The sequence below is a fragment of the Geospiza fortis genome, unplaced genomic scaffold (genome assembly GCF_000277835.1).
Source record: "Geospiza fortis unplaced genomic scaffold, GeoFor_1.0 scaffold54, whole genome shotgun sequence".
NCBI lineage: Eukaryota > Metazoa > Chordata > Aves > Passeriformes > Thraupidae > Geospiza > Geospiza fortis.
The window spans coordinates 16,016,644-16,035,634 of record NW_005054301.1 but is presented as its reverse complement, the minus strand read 5'-3'; the positions used below and the strand labels follow the sequence as shown (position 1 = coordinate 16,035,634).

General features: G+C 37.5%; 1 protein-coding gene across 2 annotated transcripts in view; it reads right to left on the bottom strand.

Annotated features, from left to right (window-relative positions):
• Positions 1-18,991, bottom strand: part of RAD51B (RAD51 paralog B) — a 394,406-nt gene that overhangs the window by 338,190 nt on the left and 37,225 nt on the right. For both annotated transcript variants that reach the window (XM_005417527.2, XM_031064350.1), the window contains exons 2-7: positions 18,043-18,136; positions 17,117-17,230; positions 15,892-16,008; positions 11,664-11,800; positions 8,928-9,047; positions 7,495-7,678 (exon numbers count right to left, since the gene is read on the bottom strand). In XM_005417527.2, the coding sequence (XP_005417584.1) occupies positions 7,495-7,678; positions 8,928-9,047; positions 11,664-11,800; positions 15,892-16,008; positions 17,117-17,230; positions 18,043-18,126 (756 nt within the window). In that variant the 5' untranslated portion in view covers positions 18,127-18,136. The remainder of the gene's footprint in view (positions 1-7,494; positions 7,679-8,927; positions 9,048-11,663; positions 11,801-15,891; positions 16,009-17,116; positions 17,231-18,042; positions 18,137-18,991) is intronic.

The window sequence follows — 18,991 nt, the reverse complement described above, 5'->3', positions numbered from 1 at the left end:
AGCAAAAACATCCCAAACAAAAAAACAGCAGTATTTTTATACAAATACTGTCTTTTTATTTTAGCAGTATATATAGGTATGTTACGAAAACTAGAAAACTATAACCTAGATTAATCTATGCAAAGTTTATTGTAAAATGACACATAGCAGTTATCAGTGTTTAAAGGTGTCTCACTGAATAAAATGGTACAGTCTGCTTGAATTCTGGTTCTACCCAATAGTTACACAAAGAATCTGTAAAGAATGAATGACCTTTTTTCTTACAAAAACAGGTAAGCAGGGAGGAGACTGCAAGTAAACCATGAGATCAGAATTCAAAATCATCTTGGCAAGTCAGGAAAAACAGCATTAAAAGGAGCAACTAGCTAAGCAACAAAATCAGCAAATGCAGATTCAAGATTTTAATAATTGGTAAGTAAACAGCATCAGGTTGTTGCAAAGAAAGCAAACTGTGTTACAATGCATAAACATGAGGATGCCCTGCAAGGCATGAGAAGAAATCCTTCTCCATACCTAAACTTTGCTGGAGATTAATCTGGAAAATTGTCCACTTCTGGGCACTTCACTTACAAGATTTTATCAATCAGCTGAAGGTAACCCAGAGAAGCATAGCAACAATGAAGGTTAGAAAATCCAAGAAACTGTTTATTTACTTTGGAAGAAGTCTTTCAGAAATTCAAGTCATGGCAGATATCAGAAAAAGTGCCTGCCCTACTTTATAGCAAATATTGTGCAGAATCATATAGCAGATCAAAAATAAACCTGGCAGTAAAATCTCATTCCTTTCAACTCCCTCTCCTATATGTTAATCCTGGTGTGCTCCTTCTACATAATTTCATATACGCAATTGTGCAGAATGATAGCTTTTGGCAAAGTCACTTGCACTGTAAAATGGAAAAAGCAATGAAGGGAATACTTTAAAAGAAAAAACAAACTGAATTCAACTATCATATAACTTTAAACCACCTCCTTCACTATACTTCACCACCACATGAAAACAGGAAACATTTCTCTAGCATTTCTCATTCCTTTTCCTCAGCAGTAATAAACATTTTATGGTATAGATCACCCAAAAGGAACAGCGTCAGGCCATAAACTGCACAAACATATATTCTCCAGACACATTTTAAAAAGAACACAAATGGCAGCAGTACTGAAGGTAGTTATAATTACATTTTAACCAGCCATTTTAAACTAAAACAAAGCTGTGCACCTTCTGAGGATAATTTATAACAACCACATTAGAAGACAAAGCCATCTACCTTCACCACTCTAACAACATTTAACAGTTAAATTTACCCCCTTTTATCAAAATCAGTTTTTGCTCAATACTGAGGAGTGGAGGAATAAGTGAAGCATAAACAGTCTGCCAAAAAAACCTGAGTTTATGAAGTTTCAGCAAGGGCAAAGAAAGAACACTGTTCTCTAAGTTCCCATTAACCATCTTGGTTTCCCAAGTAAGCAACAACAGAAATTAAAATTCATGCCAAATCACACTTTACAAATAGCACTGCTCATGTAAATGTGAAATTCTGACACTAACTTTTTAAGTAGGTATTTGTAAAAGATAAAGACTAACATTATAATACTTCATTAAAAAATCCAAAGCTATGGACTCAGTTCTGGGCATGAAAGTACTTCTAAGCATAACATGGTAGGAAATCTTAACATCATAGAATGGTTTGGGTTGAAAGGTACCTTAATGATCATCTAGTTCCAACCCCTCTGCCATGGGCAGGGAACCTTCTGCTAGATAAGGCTGCTCATCCAACCTGGCCTTGAAAACTTCCAGGGATGGTACATTGCAACTTCTCAGAGCAACCTGTTCCAGTGCCTCACCACACTCATTTCACAAACTATTTGTTACTTAAACAGATAAAGCACATTGAACAAGGTCAGGTGCTCCTCTTTAAACCGAAAAAGATTATGTTTAAAACCAAAAGTTCTGATACAGCTCACACACATGCAATTTTCTAATGCTGTTCAGTTCACCATTTAATGAGGATTTGAACACCAACATGAATTTGGGGGAAGTGAAACATTTGAAGAGAACAAGAATTGGTTTTTTTTAGAAGAAAGTTAGTTTTGGAAGTAATGGAAGTAATATGGCTAGTTAAATTCTGGAAACTCAGTTCCAAAATGTTTTCTTCTGATAACATTAACTCATTTAATTTCTCATTTAACATTTAACTTCATTAAAGAAACACATGATTCCATGTGGTGTAACTTGTAAGAGATTTCTCTTTCTAGAAAACTTTGAAGTGGAACCAATTCTCTAAGTTTTGCAACTGAACTTTCTTTTATTCTAGTTTTAAACAAACTGTAAAGATACTTCAATTACAGTTTCTGTAACACTGGTATTAAACAATTTTTAATAGCTAAGAATAAAAAACAAAGTTTGCATTTCAGCAGCTTTACAGTCCCGATATAGACAAAATAACCTGAAAGTCTAATGCATCCCCATAATTTTGGAAAAGTCATCATACAGCGCTGCTACACAATGTAACAAGAAATCAACTATGTACTTTTACCAAACTCTATACATATTAAATTCAAAGGGAACTAGCATCCAAACTTTTCTTCAGGAATCTTTTATTTTGGAATCTGTTTTGCGTTCCATAAAATAATATTTTCAAATATCAGAATAGCAATAACTAAAGTGCAGAGGAGGTGGCAAGCAACCATCTATGTGGAAACAGAATAAAAAGAAGCAAGGATGAGGGCAAATGGGAATACTTGATTATAAACCAAAAGAAAACTAACAGCTTGAATATTCCCTTTGCCAACAGAAGCACTTCAGTTTTGAGACACTTCACTGCAGGAAGATGAGACAATACAAGCAAATGCACTTAACAAAAGACAGCAGAAAAGGCACTGCAGATGTCAAGTAATTTCTCCATATGAAGTGATTTTGAGACCAAAAAAAACTTACTCATCCTAAAGGCAAATATACACTTAGCTAAGCATTTGGCTTTCCAAAGTAAATGAAAATGTTGGGTATAAGTTTAAGGAGCATAGTTATTGTGAAGTACTGAAACTGAAGTCTATGAGATCAGTGTGAAAAGAAAATTGACTGTTACAGATTTGTTGTCATAAATATTAAGTGTAATTTTTAAATGGAGCACGTCTATTCTAAATGTGGAAAAATATTACCTGTGGAACTTGTGGCCTTCTTGAACTACTGCTAATTTATTTAGCATAGAAAATAAAAGCATTGGAGAGTAATTACATAAGATTTGTCTTTCATTTGCTCTAAAAAACCACACATGAGAGATTAAAGTCTCTCATCCTAAGTTACTTCATATTTTCAGAAAGAATAAATAAAAAAAGAACAGACCATACTATTATACATTTGCTGGTAACAATAACCAATATATTGATCATAAATAACAAAGATTCACTTCAGTGATCTAAGAACATAATCCAGACAAAAGCATAAAGGACAGCAAATGTTGTAATTTGATTAGCCTGTGGTTTTACAATGCAAATTTCATCATCAGTCTCAATTTGACATTTAAAAGAATGCTTAAAGCAGTTTGGTTTTGCAACTGCTGCCTGTGGAGTACTTTTTCACAGAGATGTCTAGCCAGCTTCACTTATTTTCTGAAGTATTAACGACTAGAAAATCAGAGTCTATGAACAACAAATTTTATAAGGTAAATATTTAAATCTCAACAATAATTCTTGTCATATTGGGTTTTACTTTTAGCTCTTTACTGAAAAGGAGACATCTCTCAACTAGCACAAACACAATTACTCTCACTAAATACCATCCACTAATAATATACAGTTTCCTGTGAATATGGAAGAAGGGAAGAAAGCAAATCCAAAGCATATTTTACTTTCTTTCTTTTCCAGAAGGCTAAGGAAATCAGGAAGCTACATGGGAAGCATATAGGACTTTTACTGTTGCTTAATTATGTAATCTGGTAGACAGCATCCACACACATTGAAAGAGAAGCCATTCAGATCCAAATGCTCTCAACTACAAGGTGCTCTATTAACATAAAGGTAACAAATTTTTCATATAGATTTCCATATTCACTGGATTTCAAAAAGAAAGGGGGTTTTGTTTCATTGATAATCAAGCTGCCCTTCTCAGTTTCCAGGAATTGTTTTTGATCTGACTGGCTAGTTCCAACCAAACCTGGGAGAAAAAAACTATGTTTTGGTTACAACAGTGTGCAGGAAAGGGAAAAAGGGACACTGCTATGTAGTACCCCACGGAGACAAAAGCTTCAGAGACTGTTCAGTCATCAGCAGGGCTGCCAGGTCCCCTGTCAGCTGGCCATAAGTGAACTAAACCTTGTGCTGCCTCTTGCCCTGGCATCACTGCAAATGCCTAAAATGAACCTGGGCTCACTGCTAAGTTACAATCAAAAAAAGATCCAAAAAGGTGATCAGGCATCATATTTCACTTTTTGAGAAACAACTTAAGCTTTACTAATGTCCATAAATTAAAAAAAAAACCGTTGCTTTTCTTTGTACTTTACAAACAACAACAAAAAGAAACACAAAAAACCTCCAACAACAAAAAATTAGGTCAAGCAAAAAAATGGCAATCACAAACCTGTAGGATAAATGAAGGTAATGCAGAATGTAATCCCATCCCCCAACGAGTTGCAGCCGGGGCTAATTACTAAAGATTAGGAACACCTGTAACTAACAAGAACAAGTGGCATAAAAGGGTGGAGTCGGCGGAGGAGTTAGATGGCTGCTGCAAGAACCAAGAAGAGTCAGTACTCAGAGGAGCTGCTCATGAGGAACATTAAGAAGGTATGAAACTCTGAAGCTATGGAATCCTTGCAGATTAATGATACTAGAACTGTTTAAACTTATAAGACAACACAAACCATGTTCACTAGCTTTACTCAGTGGCTAAGATGGTACCATTCAATTAATATGCTTATTATTTTTTTCTCATCTCAAGACATGGATTAAGTTTTCATTTACAACAACTGTTTTAAATTTTACACTGAGGCAACTGCTACTTTCCAAGGAGCATCTATATATTGTCCTGGACTCTGTACAAAGTTCTTTGTTATTAGTAACAACCCTATCTTCACAATATCCTCTCACTGAACAGTTCTGCCCCATTTTACAACCTGGAAATAGAGGTGCAGAGATGTTAATGAACAACCACCATCAGTTTTGGTACAATCAAGATCAATGTTTTTTCCAAATACTTCATACCATATAGAGCTACCTGGCTTTCAAACAGCTCCCCTTGAGTTTGCTAAAAAACTATGACCCCTAGCCACTTTTGCACATCCAACTCAATAACCTGACACCACAAACACATAACTATAAACAGTTAGAGAGTTTATAATGCCAACAAAAATAACTGCATTAAAATCCTTTTAACTCTGGCATAACATGGTAGCACAGGGTTTCCACAAACCTAACCCTATTTGAACCCATCCCCCTTTTAGGAAATGGGGGAGGAATGCCCACTTAAATATACTCATGATAAGCAGCTATTTATGTTTAGTAATGCATTCCAATGATTAATTAGTCTAGTAACATAAGAACACACCCCTTATTTGAAGTCTGACCTTGCTTAATTCAGCTTCCAACCACAGAACTGTGCTACACCTGTGTCAGCCAAAGAGAGCTTTTATCAAACACCTCTTCACCGAGCAGGTGCATATTGACTAATGAACAAGCCCTTAACATTTCCTTAGCTAAGCTAAACGAAGTAAGCACCTTATGTCTTGTTCACTAAGACTGCTCTCCCCCATTCATTCTCAAGGCTGTTCTCTGGAAGCTGCTTTTTCACCACCCTCTCTGCACTGCCAACATCAGATGTACTGTTCCAATAAGAGTTATGGCTGATATCTCCTAATTTCCAATTCCCATGTTCTACTACTCACAGTTTTTCACCAGACCTTTAGCTACAGCCAAAAGGATTGATTTCAAGTTCAAATCCTATCAGCCTCAGATTGAATCTCCCTAATTGTTGCCCAATTTAGCAATTAGTCACACTGATTGTGCCATGAAGAGTTACATTCATGTCTCCAATTTATTAATGATCTAAATCACTTTGCAACCTTACTAATGTCCTTAGTCCCAAATCTATATTTACTATTTTCTAGCTAAGTAAGAACATCTGAAACAATGCCAACGGGGTTATTTACAGTGAGAACCTCAGATACTCTGTAAGGGAAGTTATTGGAACACATGGAACGGCAGACTGATTTTGCAGTATGCACCAACACTTGCAGATGCACAACACACTCCAACCTGAAATGTCAGAGATTCAAATCTGGCTCAGCTTCACCATTTCAGTGACTGTGGAGGGCAGGGGCTATCTAATGGAGAAGAAAATGGAGAAATAGAGAAAAATAGTATCTTCTCATAAAACTTCTCCCCTTTCTCAAAGGACTGCATAATATTTTCTCAAACTATCAGAGTGTACATTATTACATACAATTCTTTCCTGGCTTTATAAAGAGTCACTATCAGCTTTACTGGGTGCACTGACTGGGATGCTATGTTTTGTACGTGAACTTTAAAGGCACTTAGGCGGAGTTTAATCTTCTCCATCAGAAGTCTTTAGAAGTCACATGCAGAAGGAAATCCATTTCTCTGAAGTTATATCCGCCAGTTCCACACTTCCTATTTCTGATGTGATAGTTTCTGTGACCTCAGGAGCATCAGTGTGAAAAAGGCCCCACTAGCCTTACACTCTTACTCAGCTTCTCTCTTACACTGGAGAGATGAGTAGGTTATCTATACCAGGAAATACTTTAAAGAGTTGAGTTTCAATGATATATTTTGAAATGATCCTTTGTGGAACACATAATAAATGCACACACAACACATATACACAGTTCACATCTTCGAAAGCACTTTTCAATCAGGTCTACCCAGTCCTTGTACTACTCATGTACACTACACATGAGTGTACATGTCTTCCTTTGCATTTTATGGGCAAGTCTACAGACAAAGATTTGCTGAGCTGTTACCTTCCCTTCTGGAGAAATTAGCATACATTACCAGATACAAAAGGAATTCACACTGTTCCAGAGATTAAGCCTTTTTGAGATTCTATGAACTTAAGTAAAACAGAGGCAGAAAAAAATCTTCACCTACCTAGAGCATACATTAGGTAGAGTGAAAATGCAGCACAAAGGAACCATCAGGATAGACAATATTTAATGGCAAGAAAATGTAGGATTTAAGAAAAAACAAAACAAAAAAGCACAGAGACAGCTGGAGACTCTATTAGTATTTTCTTATTTAAAGTCCCAAATTAACAAAAAATTAAAATAATTTCTAAGAGATTTTAAAAAACAAACAAACAAAAACCCACAGAAGAAACACACCAAGCAGAACCATTACTATTCTTCTATTTCCCAACTATATTCCAACTGGTACCTGCTTAAAGATTCCTGGTAGAATCACTGTCTGGTTTCTTCTTCCTGTCATTCTCCTTCTTCTCTATTACTTGATACTGTAAGACAAAAACTTAGAAAAGGAGGAAGAACTTACTGGTATTGAGAACTCCTCTGCCAAATACTTCAACACTGATGCTCCTCTAGTCAAAAAGTTACTTCTCTCTGCCAGATTGCCCTGGAGTTTTGTGTCAAACTCCTTTCTGACAACTGAAGCAACAGAGTCAATTATTACAAGTTTAACCTTCTTCAAAATAATTTCTTCTTCCAAAGACATAATCCTAAAAAAAAAAAGAAAAAAAGTCACTTATAGCATTATTTACACAAAAATATTATAACACTAAAATTTTTAAAATAAAGATTCATTTAATAAGCTTAAAATCAGTCCCTCTTTTTCCCTCCTCCCACACCACCTCCATTAATATCTGCATGTATTAAAGAGATTTGGAAAGGAATCTGAGGATCAGTGGGCCCAAGGCAGGATCTCTCTACAAGGGAATTTTGGAAGACCTCTGGCTAGCAACAGTATGCTGTACAATCCCTGAATGGTAGACAGCAAGTAAAGTGGGCATTGAAACTGTGCCTCACTGTGGTCTTCCAGCACTTCAAGGGAATTTGTAAGTAAGAGGGAGAGTGACTTTTTACATGGGCAGGTAGTGATAGGACATGGGGAAATAGCTTGAAACCAAAAGAAGAGAGTCAGATTAGAATTCAGGAAGAAATTCTTTACTCAGTGGGTGGTGAGGCACTGGCACAGGTGCCCAGAGAAGCTGTGGATGCCCCATTCCTGAAAATGTTCCATGCCAAGTTGGATGGGGCCCTGAACAACCTGACCAAGTGGGTGCTATCCCTGCCTATGATGGGAGGTTCGGAACTAGATGACTTTTAACTCTCTTCCAACCCAAACCATTCTATGTTTCTTTAATATGCTACTAGCTGTTCTCTGATAAAGCTGTATTAGAAGGAAAACCTATTCTGATAATAATTCTCCCACTAACATAAAACACACTACATGATGCTAAAATATAACTTCATTAATTTTCATTGCAATATATGTTCACAAATTAATATAACATAACAACATGACAAGACAACACTGCACTCAGGTTGATGACTACTAAACAACTTCTTCCTCCCACTGCTGGAGGAATCCCCATCTTCCTGGAAGTAAACTGCTCTGGAGGAACAAACTGCAATTTCATGGAAAATGTAACTCTTATACTATGGTCTCTCCACAATTCAAGAGAATACCTGTCTCATGAACATTCCCCTTTAAAGGCTTACAAGAATCAGATCACATAGAAATTGTCTATCACAAATTAAAAAGCATCAAATGGATTAGTCACGTGCTATGAAATGATAAGAGCAATGTTAATCTTTCTGTAACAATGTTACTTTGTTGGAGACCATGCTGGTATCCACATGAAAAGGTCTCAAATTAATTATTCTCCATAAAACTTTGATACAGAAAAAAATTGGTTTGGACAATCCAGTCAAAACTGTCTTTTCTTAAACTCTGGAAAAGAATACCTCTTCAGCACACTGCAACAGGTCAGCTCTCGGTAGAGGTGGATGCTACGGGTCATGCAGAGCAGCTTTTCATCTGAGTCATAATAAGTAGGGAATCTGTTTGCTGCTATCTCAATCAACCTATTAAAAAAAGGCCAACAAAAAACAGAAGGCATAATACTGCAAAAAGAATAATACAAGATAATAAGGCATCAAGTATTCAGAAAGCAAACACAGCAAAGCTCTGAACCATAGGCAGATCCCAACTAAGGCTGGAAATCTCTTCAAAAGGAAAATCATACTGTATCCAGTCAGAGTGAAACAGTGGAAGTCAGAAGAGTTAAGATTCTCTTTCCAGCGATGCTGAGTCAGTGGTACACTAGGGGAAGACATCATGTGTCTGTATGCAAAGAAAGGGCATATCTCCTCTAGAAGGAAAGTTTACTTACTGAGTAAGTGCTTCAAGTTTTATACCAGAGATTCCACTCAATGACCAAACATTTTCCTATTCTAATCATTTAACATACATATTAATTTCATTTAAATAAAACTACTCTCCAACTCTAACCATCTTCCTTTTCACCTCTACCTTGCAGTGAAATCATAGATTGGGCTTTGTGTCACCAGAGAAATCTAACAAGCTGGTAAGAAACAGAAGATCCATCAGACATAAAAATTTTTCTACAAAAAAGATTTTAATTTTTGGTAACAAAAAATACTTAATTGTTTATATTTTAAGGAGACATATCCCACCACTTATAGCTTGAGAAGAGTGGCATCTAGTGGATTATACTTGTGGGCACAACTTACTTGTTCTCTTTCTTTAAACTTAGGCTCCTTTCATTAAAACACAAAGTTAAAAATATTTTAGGGAAAACAAATTTAAAATCAGTTTAGAAAGAGAGCCCAGGAGATTTTGAGGCAACATCCTGTTCAAAGTAGTGCCATCTGTGAAGTCAGAATGAGTTACTTGAGTCTTTATTTCAGAAGCCTTCAAGGATGGAGGCAGCACCACCTCTCTGAGCAAAGCTTTTTCACCACAAAGGCAGTTAGGAATTATAAAGCTTCTCCATATATCATCCCAGAAATGAAGCTCAATGTATGCCTGCTGTCTCCCAGCACACTCTCCTGTGCCATCTCCTTCAGGCCTCCTCATTGGCAAGGAAAGGCTACTGTTAGATTGCCCCAGTGCCGTCTCTCTACTCCACTGAGCAAGTCCTCGGTCTCTCTACAAATGGCAAATGCTCCAGCTCCCAACCACCTTGGGAAAAGGGGATATGCACCTCCCTGGCCCTGATGGTTCAGCTCCTTAGAGGATGCAACACAGAAAGTGTAAGATACACAATTTCGGTCTGCTGAAATTGTGTTTATCATTTGTGACTGAGCAATACTAAATATGATTTAATACATAAATATTCTCATCTTTAATAATATTATTTTTGCCATGTTTCCTTTCTACATTCTATTCTATTTTCAGCAGTCTCAGTTTCATCTGCATCTGCTTTCCTTTTCTTTAGCACTCATTTCTAAGTGACAAGTCTTAACTCACTCTTTAGGTCCTACCTTTTCTTACTATTTACATTTCAGGGACCTGAAATAAAACTTAAGTGGCGTGTAAGGAGGAAGCACAGTACTTTACAGAACAATTGCTTGAAGCTTTTTTTCTTTGATACGCTTCAAACTTCTGTGACATTAACTTGACAAAAAGCAGGGTTTGAAATCCCACCTTCTCATCCACAATAACTTGCAATGAATAATCAATGGAAATACATTTACCTTAATACTCCAGAATCATGCCATGGCTATAGCTACTAGATCATCTGAAATATACGAATTATTTCACTGAACCTCTTTCTGCCCATTTTTCTACACTAACAAGGATGAGACTACTGAACTTCTTGTCCTTCCCCAGACCCTTAATAACTTTTGAACTTGCTCATTCCAAACAACAGGGACCAAGGAACTGAAATCTCAAAAACATCAAAGCCACAAAGTTTAGCAAACTTTGGTAACTAAGTAAAATAAATTAGAGCTACATTTAATGAAACACTGCAGGATTATTTCAACAGTTAATCAGACACTTAACATGGGAAGAGCAGCAACCAACAAGTGTAACTCAAGCAATCCAGCACAGCACGTCCATTCAGCACTCGAGCACACCAACATGCACAGCCCAGCCATTTGGGTTGCATGGGCCAAACAGGAGATATGAGAAGAACCAGAGATGTTACAGAAATAAGGTATGACAGTACTGCATAGCTGCTAGGGATACAGGAGATGCAAGGTTACTGCAGAGGGAATCAGAAATGCAGGAGGGTATTGAACAGAAATAGGATGGAAATCTGAAGGAAAACTGGCAACATCAGTCCCACTGTTCACTGGAAAACCTCCACTGCCTTTGTAGCCAAAATGCTCTGCCTTTACATCCTCTAATTAATATCCTGTTAACTCCACAAACCAAACTGCAAAGCAAGATTTCAGGTACAGGACTAATAAGACCATTTAAAAATTAAAGATCATGCCATCCACCTTGTCACACCAGAACTGGAATCCGCAACTTCATACAAATTAGGAAGGTGAGCAAACAATTTTATTAAATTAATTTCATTGTCTGTGGAATAACTGCATGTACCAGAGGAATGTTTAATAATTACCACCAGTATTTAAAAATGCACAATTATTGCTCAGAAAATATTCAAAGGTTCCAGGATTAAAGGTGCTAAGAAGCTGTGTGTATTTTAGAATTTTGCACCTTACCTTTCAGCACTGAATGCAGACTCTGTGTCAATGTATATAACAGCCCCATCTAGTCCTCCCATGCTTACAGGCAGCGTAGCCAGAACACTTAACATAATACAAAATTGAGTTTTGCCACAACCTGGTGGGCTAGTTATCTGGAAGGAAAAAGATTAGCAACATCACATTCATTCTAGCATACTTCTACTTTTATGTAAGTCCCATCAGCCAGTGTTCCCCCAATTCTACTGTTTCAGTTACCAAGGGAGACAACAGCCATGAAAAGACAGAACACAGCCCACAAAGACCAATTTGCAGTTACTCTTGGATTTGTACCTTGCAGACAAATTCATCCCCTGAAGAATAAAAAAAGCTTTTCAGACAGAGCATTATGCTTGTACTTTCTTTGACATCATTATTACCTTTCAAATTTGAGGTCCCCTACTCTCCCCCTCACCTCACAAAATCTTCCCTAGAGACACCTAGCTCTCTTCCATCTGTCCCTGTGCTACCTTCTAAAACAGAGCAGAATCAAAAGATTCACAGTTGACATTCACATGTCGTCAATGGCTTTTAGAGCTGAAAACTAACTCCAGAGCTACTGAGCTCACAGACATAAACATCTTAGAAATCAACATTACCTTGGGAAAACCAGGTCTCTCCTAGAAACACAAGGATAATTGCTTATATCCTATAAAGAAGAATGTTCAATATGAACTACATATATACATTAGACAGATTTTATCTGCCCCAGGGATTACACTCTGCACTATGCAGTGTGCGTTTTTATTGATGTTAACCCCCTATTACCATATTTCAACACCAACACCATTCAATATCCAGACCAGATCCCCAAAGCTTCCACCTGTGCTCACTGAAAGCCCCTGCGGTGAAGCAGCATTCAAAGAGAGCACAGCTTGTATGAAAAGGTTCCAGTATGATTTTGAAGAGAAAAAGGATCCAAAGAACACATTGTTTGATGAGATCACCAGTTTCTGAGAGCAATATTTTTCTACTAGAGATAGCAGTCTGCTGCTCTTTATCCACTGCAGATCTTCCAGAGATTGTGTCTGAATGCTGGGCTCTGTGTTCAGATAACTGCAAGTTCATTACTACTACAAGGGATCTTTGAATACAATATCACATTGTCACTGCTTCTGGGAAGGGAGATGATGAAATCGTAAATACTAGGAGGGCCAAAAACCAGCAAAAATAAAGTGACTCTAGGCAGTAAAAACAGAGTGATGGGTTCATTCTTATGCTAGTAGCAACAAACTAATAATGCAAGGTGTAAAAGCAAGCCTCTCCAGGCAAGCTGAACTGTAAAAAAAAACATGCGGTCTCAAAACACCTCGTGCTGCCAGAACAAAGGCGTAAACACAGAACTATGGTTTTAAATTTAAAAACTTTAATTTTACTTTTAAATTTAAAAACTTTACAATAGACAGACACTCAAAATCAAACTGATTTTTGAGACTACATGCACGATAATTTGGTTTCAAGCACAAATACTTTCCCCAGAAGATAATACAGTATTGCTATGGTTTTGTTTTAAGCAGTAGCAGCATGACTTGAAGCACAGAAAATTTACAGGGATCACAGTAAATTTATTGAAGGATCACAGTAGCTATAGTTAACAGTTGGTTAAAATCGCTTTAATCACCTTTGTCTTTTAACAAGGCCTGAAAGTCAAGATATATCAACAAATCTACTTGAAGCTTTAATGCAAGAGAAGCATTAAATGATTTTTGTTTAGAAGGACACAATGCATTTGGTGAATTACAGATCAGGAATCAGTAATTTATGCAATTATCTGTTCCCCAGACAGTGCACTTAAATTACAAACTATCATATCAGCAATATCTGCTACAATTTAATGTGAACCCAAAGCATATATAAAAAGTACAGAGGCAATACACATTCCTTAGACTGTGATTGCCAATGAATCTCACCAGTTGTCTCTTGTTAAAAAGAGGACTTGAAATGAATGAGGAGAGGGCATCAATCCAGTTTGTCAAATTAAAATGTTTGGACAACTGTGATGATACTTCATGAAAACATTTGTAGTTTCAGCCTTGCCTGGGAGGTGCACTGGACCCAATACCCATTTCAGTGGCTGACACAGAAGCCAATTCAGCAGAGATGCTACAAAAACGTCCAAGGATATGAGCATCATATCCGAGAAAATGAGGGGACCTTGCAGCACAAGGAAGCAAGCCAATGGAGCAAGAAAGCATTTGTATTCCCAAAACCAACAATATTTCATGTTTAATCTGCATTCCTTTAAAGGGCCTTAAAACAGGCTTTCAAATAATCCACCGTGAAGAATTTTACAAAACTACAAATTTTTTTTGTCGTTACCACTGGTTCAGCAAGTGCTTAGAACAACAGAATCCTACTTGAAATTCCTCTAATAAATTTAAATTAAATGTCTGCAAAAAATTTCTCTCCAAATTTGCTCTGAAAAAAAAAATCGCCCAGATAGAAACATGGAGACAACAACAGTTATTTAAAATATATTTTATTAGGCAGAGATAAATTATTTTTCAGTAAGTTATATACTGTTTTCTCTGGCACATCTGTAGGGTTTGAATGAAAACACAAGGAGCTAAATCTTCATCTACCAGATGATTAAACTTTTCAATATTCAAAAAAGGAACTATTTTAATTCTTCCTCATAAAACTTGGAAAAAAGCTCTGACCACAGAATTTCAGCTATGATTTAGTCTTCAATTTAAAACCTAATAGTGGCTTGGAAAAAAAAATGGTCTGAAACAGTGTAATGCAAATCAAATCCCTCTGGCATTCAAAAAGACAGGAGATTTGGCTATAGAAGACACGACCACAAGTCTTAATCCCTCTGATCAGGTACTCAAATTCCAAGTTTCCAGCCACCCTCATTGCTGGGTAAAGTAACAGAAAGACAGTAATTTAGCCCTAGCAGTCAGGAAGTAAATGCTGCATTCAGCATACTTTTGAAGAGAATTTCTGTCAGACTTAAAATATCCATCTAATTCAAAAATGCCAAAAGACAATCTACTTGTCTGTTACGCTCCAGTGAATTGTGAAAAAGCAAATTAAAATTGTTAAATCCTAAAGTCACTCAAATCCAAAAATAAAAAAACAAACCTGAAAGTGTTCACAAGATGCAGTAGAGCATAAAAGCAGCAGAAGCACAGCATCAAACCAGCTGCAGCAGTAAATTGATAGCTTTCTACTAAAATTTCATCTAGCAGTCCTGATGAACACTCTGTGCTGCCAACCTTTTACACTACTTTAAATCTCAAGACTCTTGCAAAAAAGCTTCTTAAAATCTCTTGAACCAGGATTTAAAAGAAGATCAGCTTCTGTATGGTTAATGGTTATCTACCTTTTCATTTGCTGAAAAACCCCTAATAGGTGCCCTAATTGCTTTCCACACTTAGTACCTAAAAGGCAAATAAAAAGCAATACACTATTTCATTTTTTCTTGGACACATCTAATCTTTTGAGTTATTTATCACATTTCTGGACCCTACCTAGTTATCTCTATATTATTTCTGACTAAAGTTATGTATCAGTCACCAACCAAGCCCAAGGTGCAGGTGGAAGGGCTTGCAGTTCTGGTCTCATCCACTACATGTCTTGTACAGATGTCAACATCTCCCTCCCTTGGTGAGATCTCCCACCGTAAAGAACTGCACCAGGCAGGTCCTTTCATTTTTAACCAAAATATCATAGAATACAAAAATCACACTCAGAAGCTTTTTTCCAGAAGAAAACTTAAAGCACAATATTGCCTTTCCTGGTGCTGGGCATTCCATGCATGGTGCATATTCCATTGTCTACAAGAAGAAATACTCAGAATCTTTACAAACTTATCTTAAAAAACCCTCATTATATAAGAGATTCTAGAGCAGAAACTGTTTGGTTTCAACTTAGTCTTGTTTAAACTCTAGTATGTTTTAAATCACTGTTAGATTTTGTAAGTCAGTTCTATCAGGAATCAAAATCAATCTAGCTTGCTTACAGGATGCAAAAAAATGTATTTTCTTCATAGTAAGATTTTCATAACTTCTCATTTTTATTCCTCTACTGTGACAATTTGCCACAGTAGACAAAGAAAAGCACTTGGCAAGGCCCGTTCTCATCCAAACATTTTTGAGTATTCTGTGTTTGAAGCACCTGACACAAGACAGTCCAACCTATCTGTGACTTTCAATTTCTAAGCAGAATGCTCAACTAAAGTAAAATATATTAAACAAATTACCTCTGTGAGGGATCCACAAGGCACTCCACCATGCAGGACTCTATCCAAATTATGAAGTGTGGTAGATAAAAAGGCTGAAGAAGGACTGACAGACTTCCTTAGTTTCATTTCATAAGCCTACAAAAGGAGGGAAAATAGCAAAAGAAAACAAGCAAATTAGAAAATGCTTTTTTAAATGGAAATAGGAAAATTGTATTTGCTTTTAACAACCTGGTATGACTTAACACTCAACAATGAGAGAAGTACTGCTATATTCAGCTATAGTCTGCCCTTAGCTTATCACCCTTCCTTGTATTTATATTCCATTTATAGCTCACAGAGTAAATTTAAGTCTTTTTTTCTCTCCCTTACCACAATATTAACAAATAAGTCCTTAATCATGATGTGACAAAAGCTGTCTCTGCTCCTGTTCAACAAGGTTTGTTTTCAACCTGTAAGATTCCCTGATCAGTGCTCATTACCAATTTGCTAGCTTCAAATACATGCATTAAAAGCCATACTAATTCTTCTATTACTAATTTTATTGCAGCATATTAGTGAATTTAAAGTCTCCTAGAACTACTCCTATAATTACTATGCCAATTACACATTTGGACATGGATTATTTTTGTAAGGAATAAAAAGGGGGCTGCATTGACTGAGATCAAAACTGTCTGTATCCTCTCTGTTCTAAAAGACATCTTTTCATATGAATTCAAAAAAGAAAAGAAAATGCTGCCACTGCATTGCAGCCAACATGTTTCCTTCTTGCACCCTCCCCAGTTAGACTACTGTAGCCTAAGGCACACTATAACTCATTCATACGGGTGAAAAAAGTCCTTAAAAATTATTTTCGGGATCATTTCACTTCTTGGCATCACTTTTATATCTATTTATACCAAAATTCTTATTATTTGTTTGTAGTAAAAAAATAAATTATTTTCTTACCTGCAGGATACACATTGCTATAAGCAATTTTTACATGCTGGATTGGCAGAGAGTATGACTTATTTCCCTGCTGCACTCAGAACTGCTGCTGCAAGCCTGAACAATCTCATGGGGCTATAATACCTAATAAATGTAACTGTATCAACCTAAAGTGCATCAAAGACTTAGATTTAAAAACAAAAACATTATGTCATTGTGCAGTAAAAGTGAGACAAGCCTCTCAGCTAAAAAGATGAGCGACAATGTTCACCTTTGCCAGATATTGTATCAAAAGCAGTATCAACACAAGCACACTTACTGTCTGCATTTTGGGAGCACAAGCTCGGCTGACTTTACAGAGAAGCTTCTGCACCTCATAGTAGCTCTGTCCCGTCACTTTCATCAGCTCCAAGACGGAAAGACATAAGAAGTCCTGAAAGAGTACAGAGCAATTCAGAGATATCAACCTAGAAGTCCAGGCTGGGGACTAAACTGATGCAATCTGCCCAAAATTAGTACATATTCCACAGGTTTAGCAACTCTCCCTTCAGATACTTTTACACATTGCTGAGGTCCCCTCTCAGTCGTCTCTTCTGGAGGCTGAACAGGCCCAGCTCCCTCAGCCTTTCCTTGTAGAAGAGATGTTTCAATCCCCTCTTCATCTTTGAAACCCTCTGTGCTGGACCTGCTCCAGAAGCTCCATCTCTCTTGTCCTGAGGAGCCCAGAAGTGGACACAGCACTCCAGGTGAGGCTCACCAGGGCTGAGCAGAGGGGCAGGATCCCCTCCCCTGACCTTCTGGCCATGCTCTTCCTAAGGCAGCCCAGGATCCCCTTGGCCTTTGCGGCCACAAGGACACACTGCTGGCTCAGGGACAGTTTGTTGTCCACCAGCACCCCCAGGCCCTTCTCCACAGAGCTGCTTCAGCAACTTCCCTACCTCCATAGGGACAGTAAGTACATAAAAGTTTAAATGTTTTAGTTAGGCAGCCATGATTTTAAAGCTCTATTTTTACAAGGCAGCAGGCCAGAAAGTCTGAAGTGCTCCCTACTTTGTAAAAAGTAAAGCTCCCAGTTTAATTAAACTTCCAAAAAGTGAACGCAACATGCATTAAAACAACACAGTCACACACACACAAAAAAAACAGAAAAAAACACCAACCTACAAAAAAACAAACCCACACCCCAAAAACCCACCACCAATCCACAAAAAACCCACCCCTCCACAAATAAAATAACTCTTTCACCTGACAGGTGGTGATCTGATAGCGACTCAGCCTTTCACACATTTCCTGAGACAACTGTGCTCTTCTTAGTTTCTTAGCAGCCATGCTTCCCAATCTACAGGGCAGACCAAAAAATGTTTGAAAGATGATTTGAATATGACTGTGTGGACAATTCCACTAACTCCCTGCTAAAGAACACATGATGTAATGTGATATAGATTTCCCATATCAGTCTGTGTCACACTAAATTATATTACCAGTCTGAATACAGTTTTGTTAAATTACATCTCATATTTGACCACATATGAGAACATTCCAGTAAGAACAGCAATGTCTATAGGACAGATGTTGCTGGGACATAAGCTAGAAATTAGACAGTCATAAGCTGAACAAGAACTCCTCATGCTACACCACACTGGCAAGAAATAATTCTCTTTGGATGTCTGAATATGAATTGTAGAGCAATCTCAGTAAGCATTCGACCCTAGAATATACACTGCTGGAATACAACACTCAGTTTTGGTGACCCAGTGACATTGAATTCTACTGCACAAAACGCTGTCCAGGCCAGTACAACCCAAAGCACACACATATGTATGATTGACCATGTCGCTGTTTCACACGTATTATTTAGGCAACATTCCCAGTATGTTAATTCATACAGACATTCGGGCAAAACAAAGGTTTTTGTAACATAAAACAAAGTAAAGTAAGGGCAAATATTGCAAATGTTTGCCATAACACAAAACTGCTACAACTTTGCAGATGCACAGGCCTCCACATCTTTACAAGATGGAAACTTTATTGCCCCATCTACAAAATTCTCCTTAAACAGGAAGGACCCCCAGAGTTCCAGGCTCCCTCCGCCGCATCAGCCTGGGACACGCGGATGCGCCTGCAGCCGGAGACCCAGCCCGGCCCCTTGGCCCCCAGCAGCGAAAACCGCGGGCACCACAGAGCCCGCTCCCGC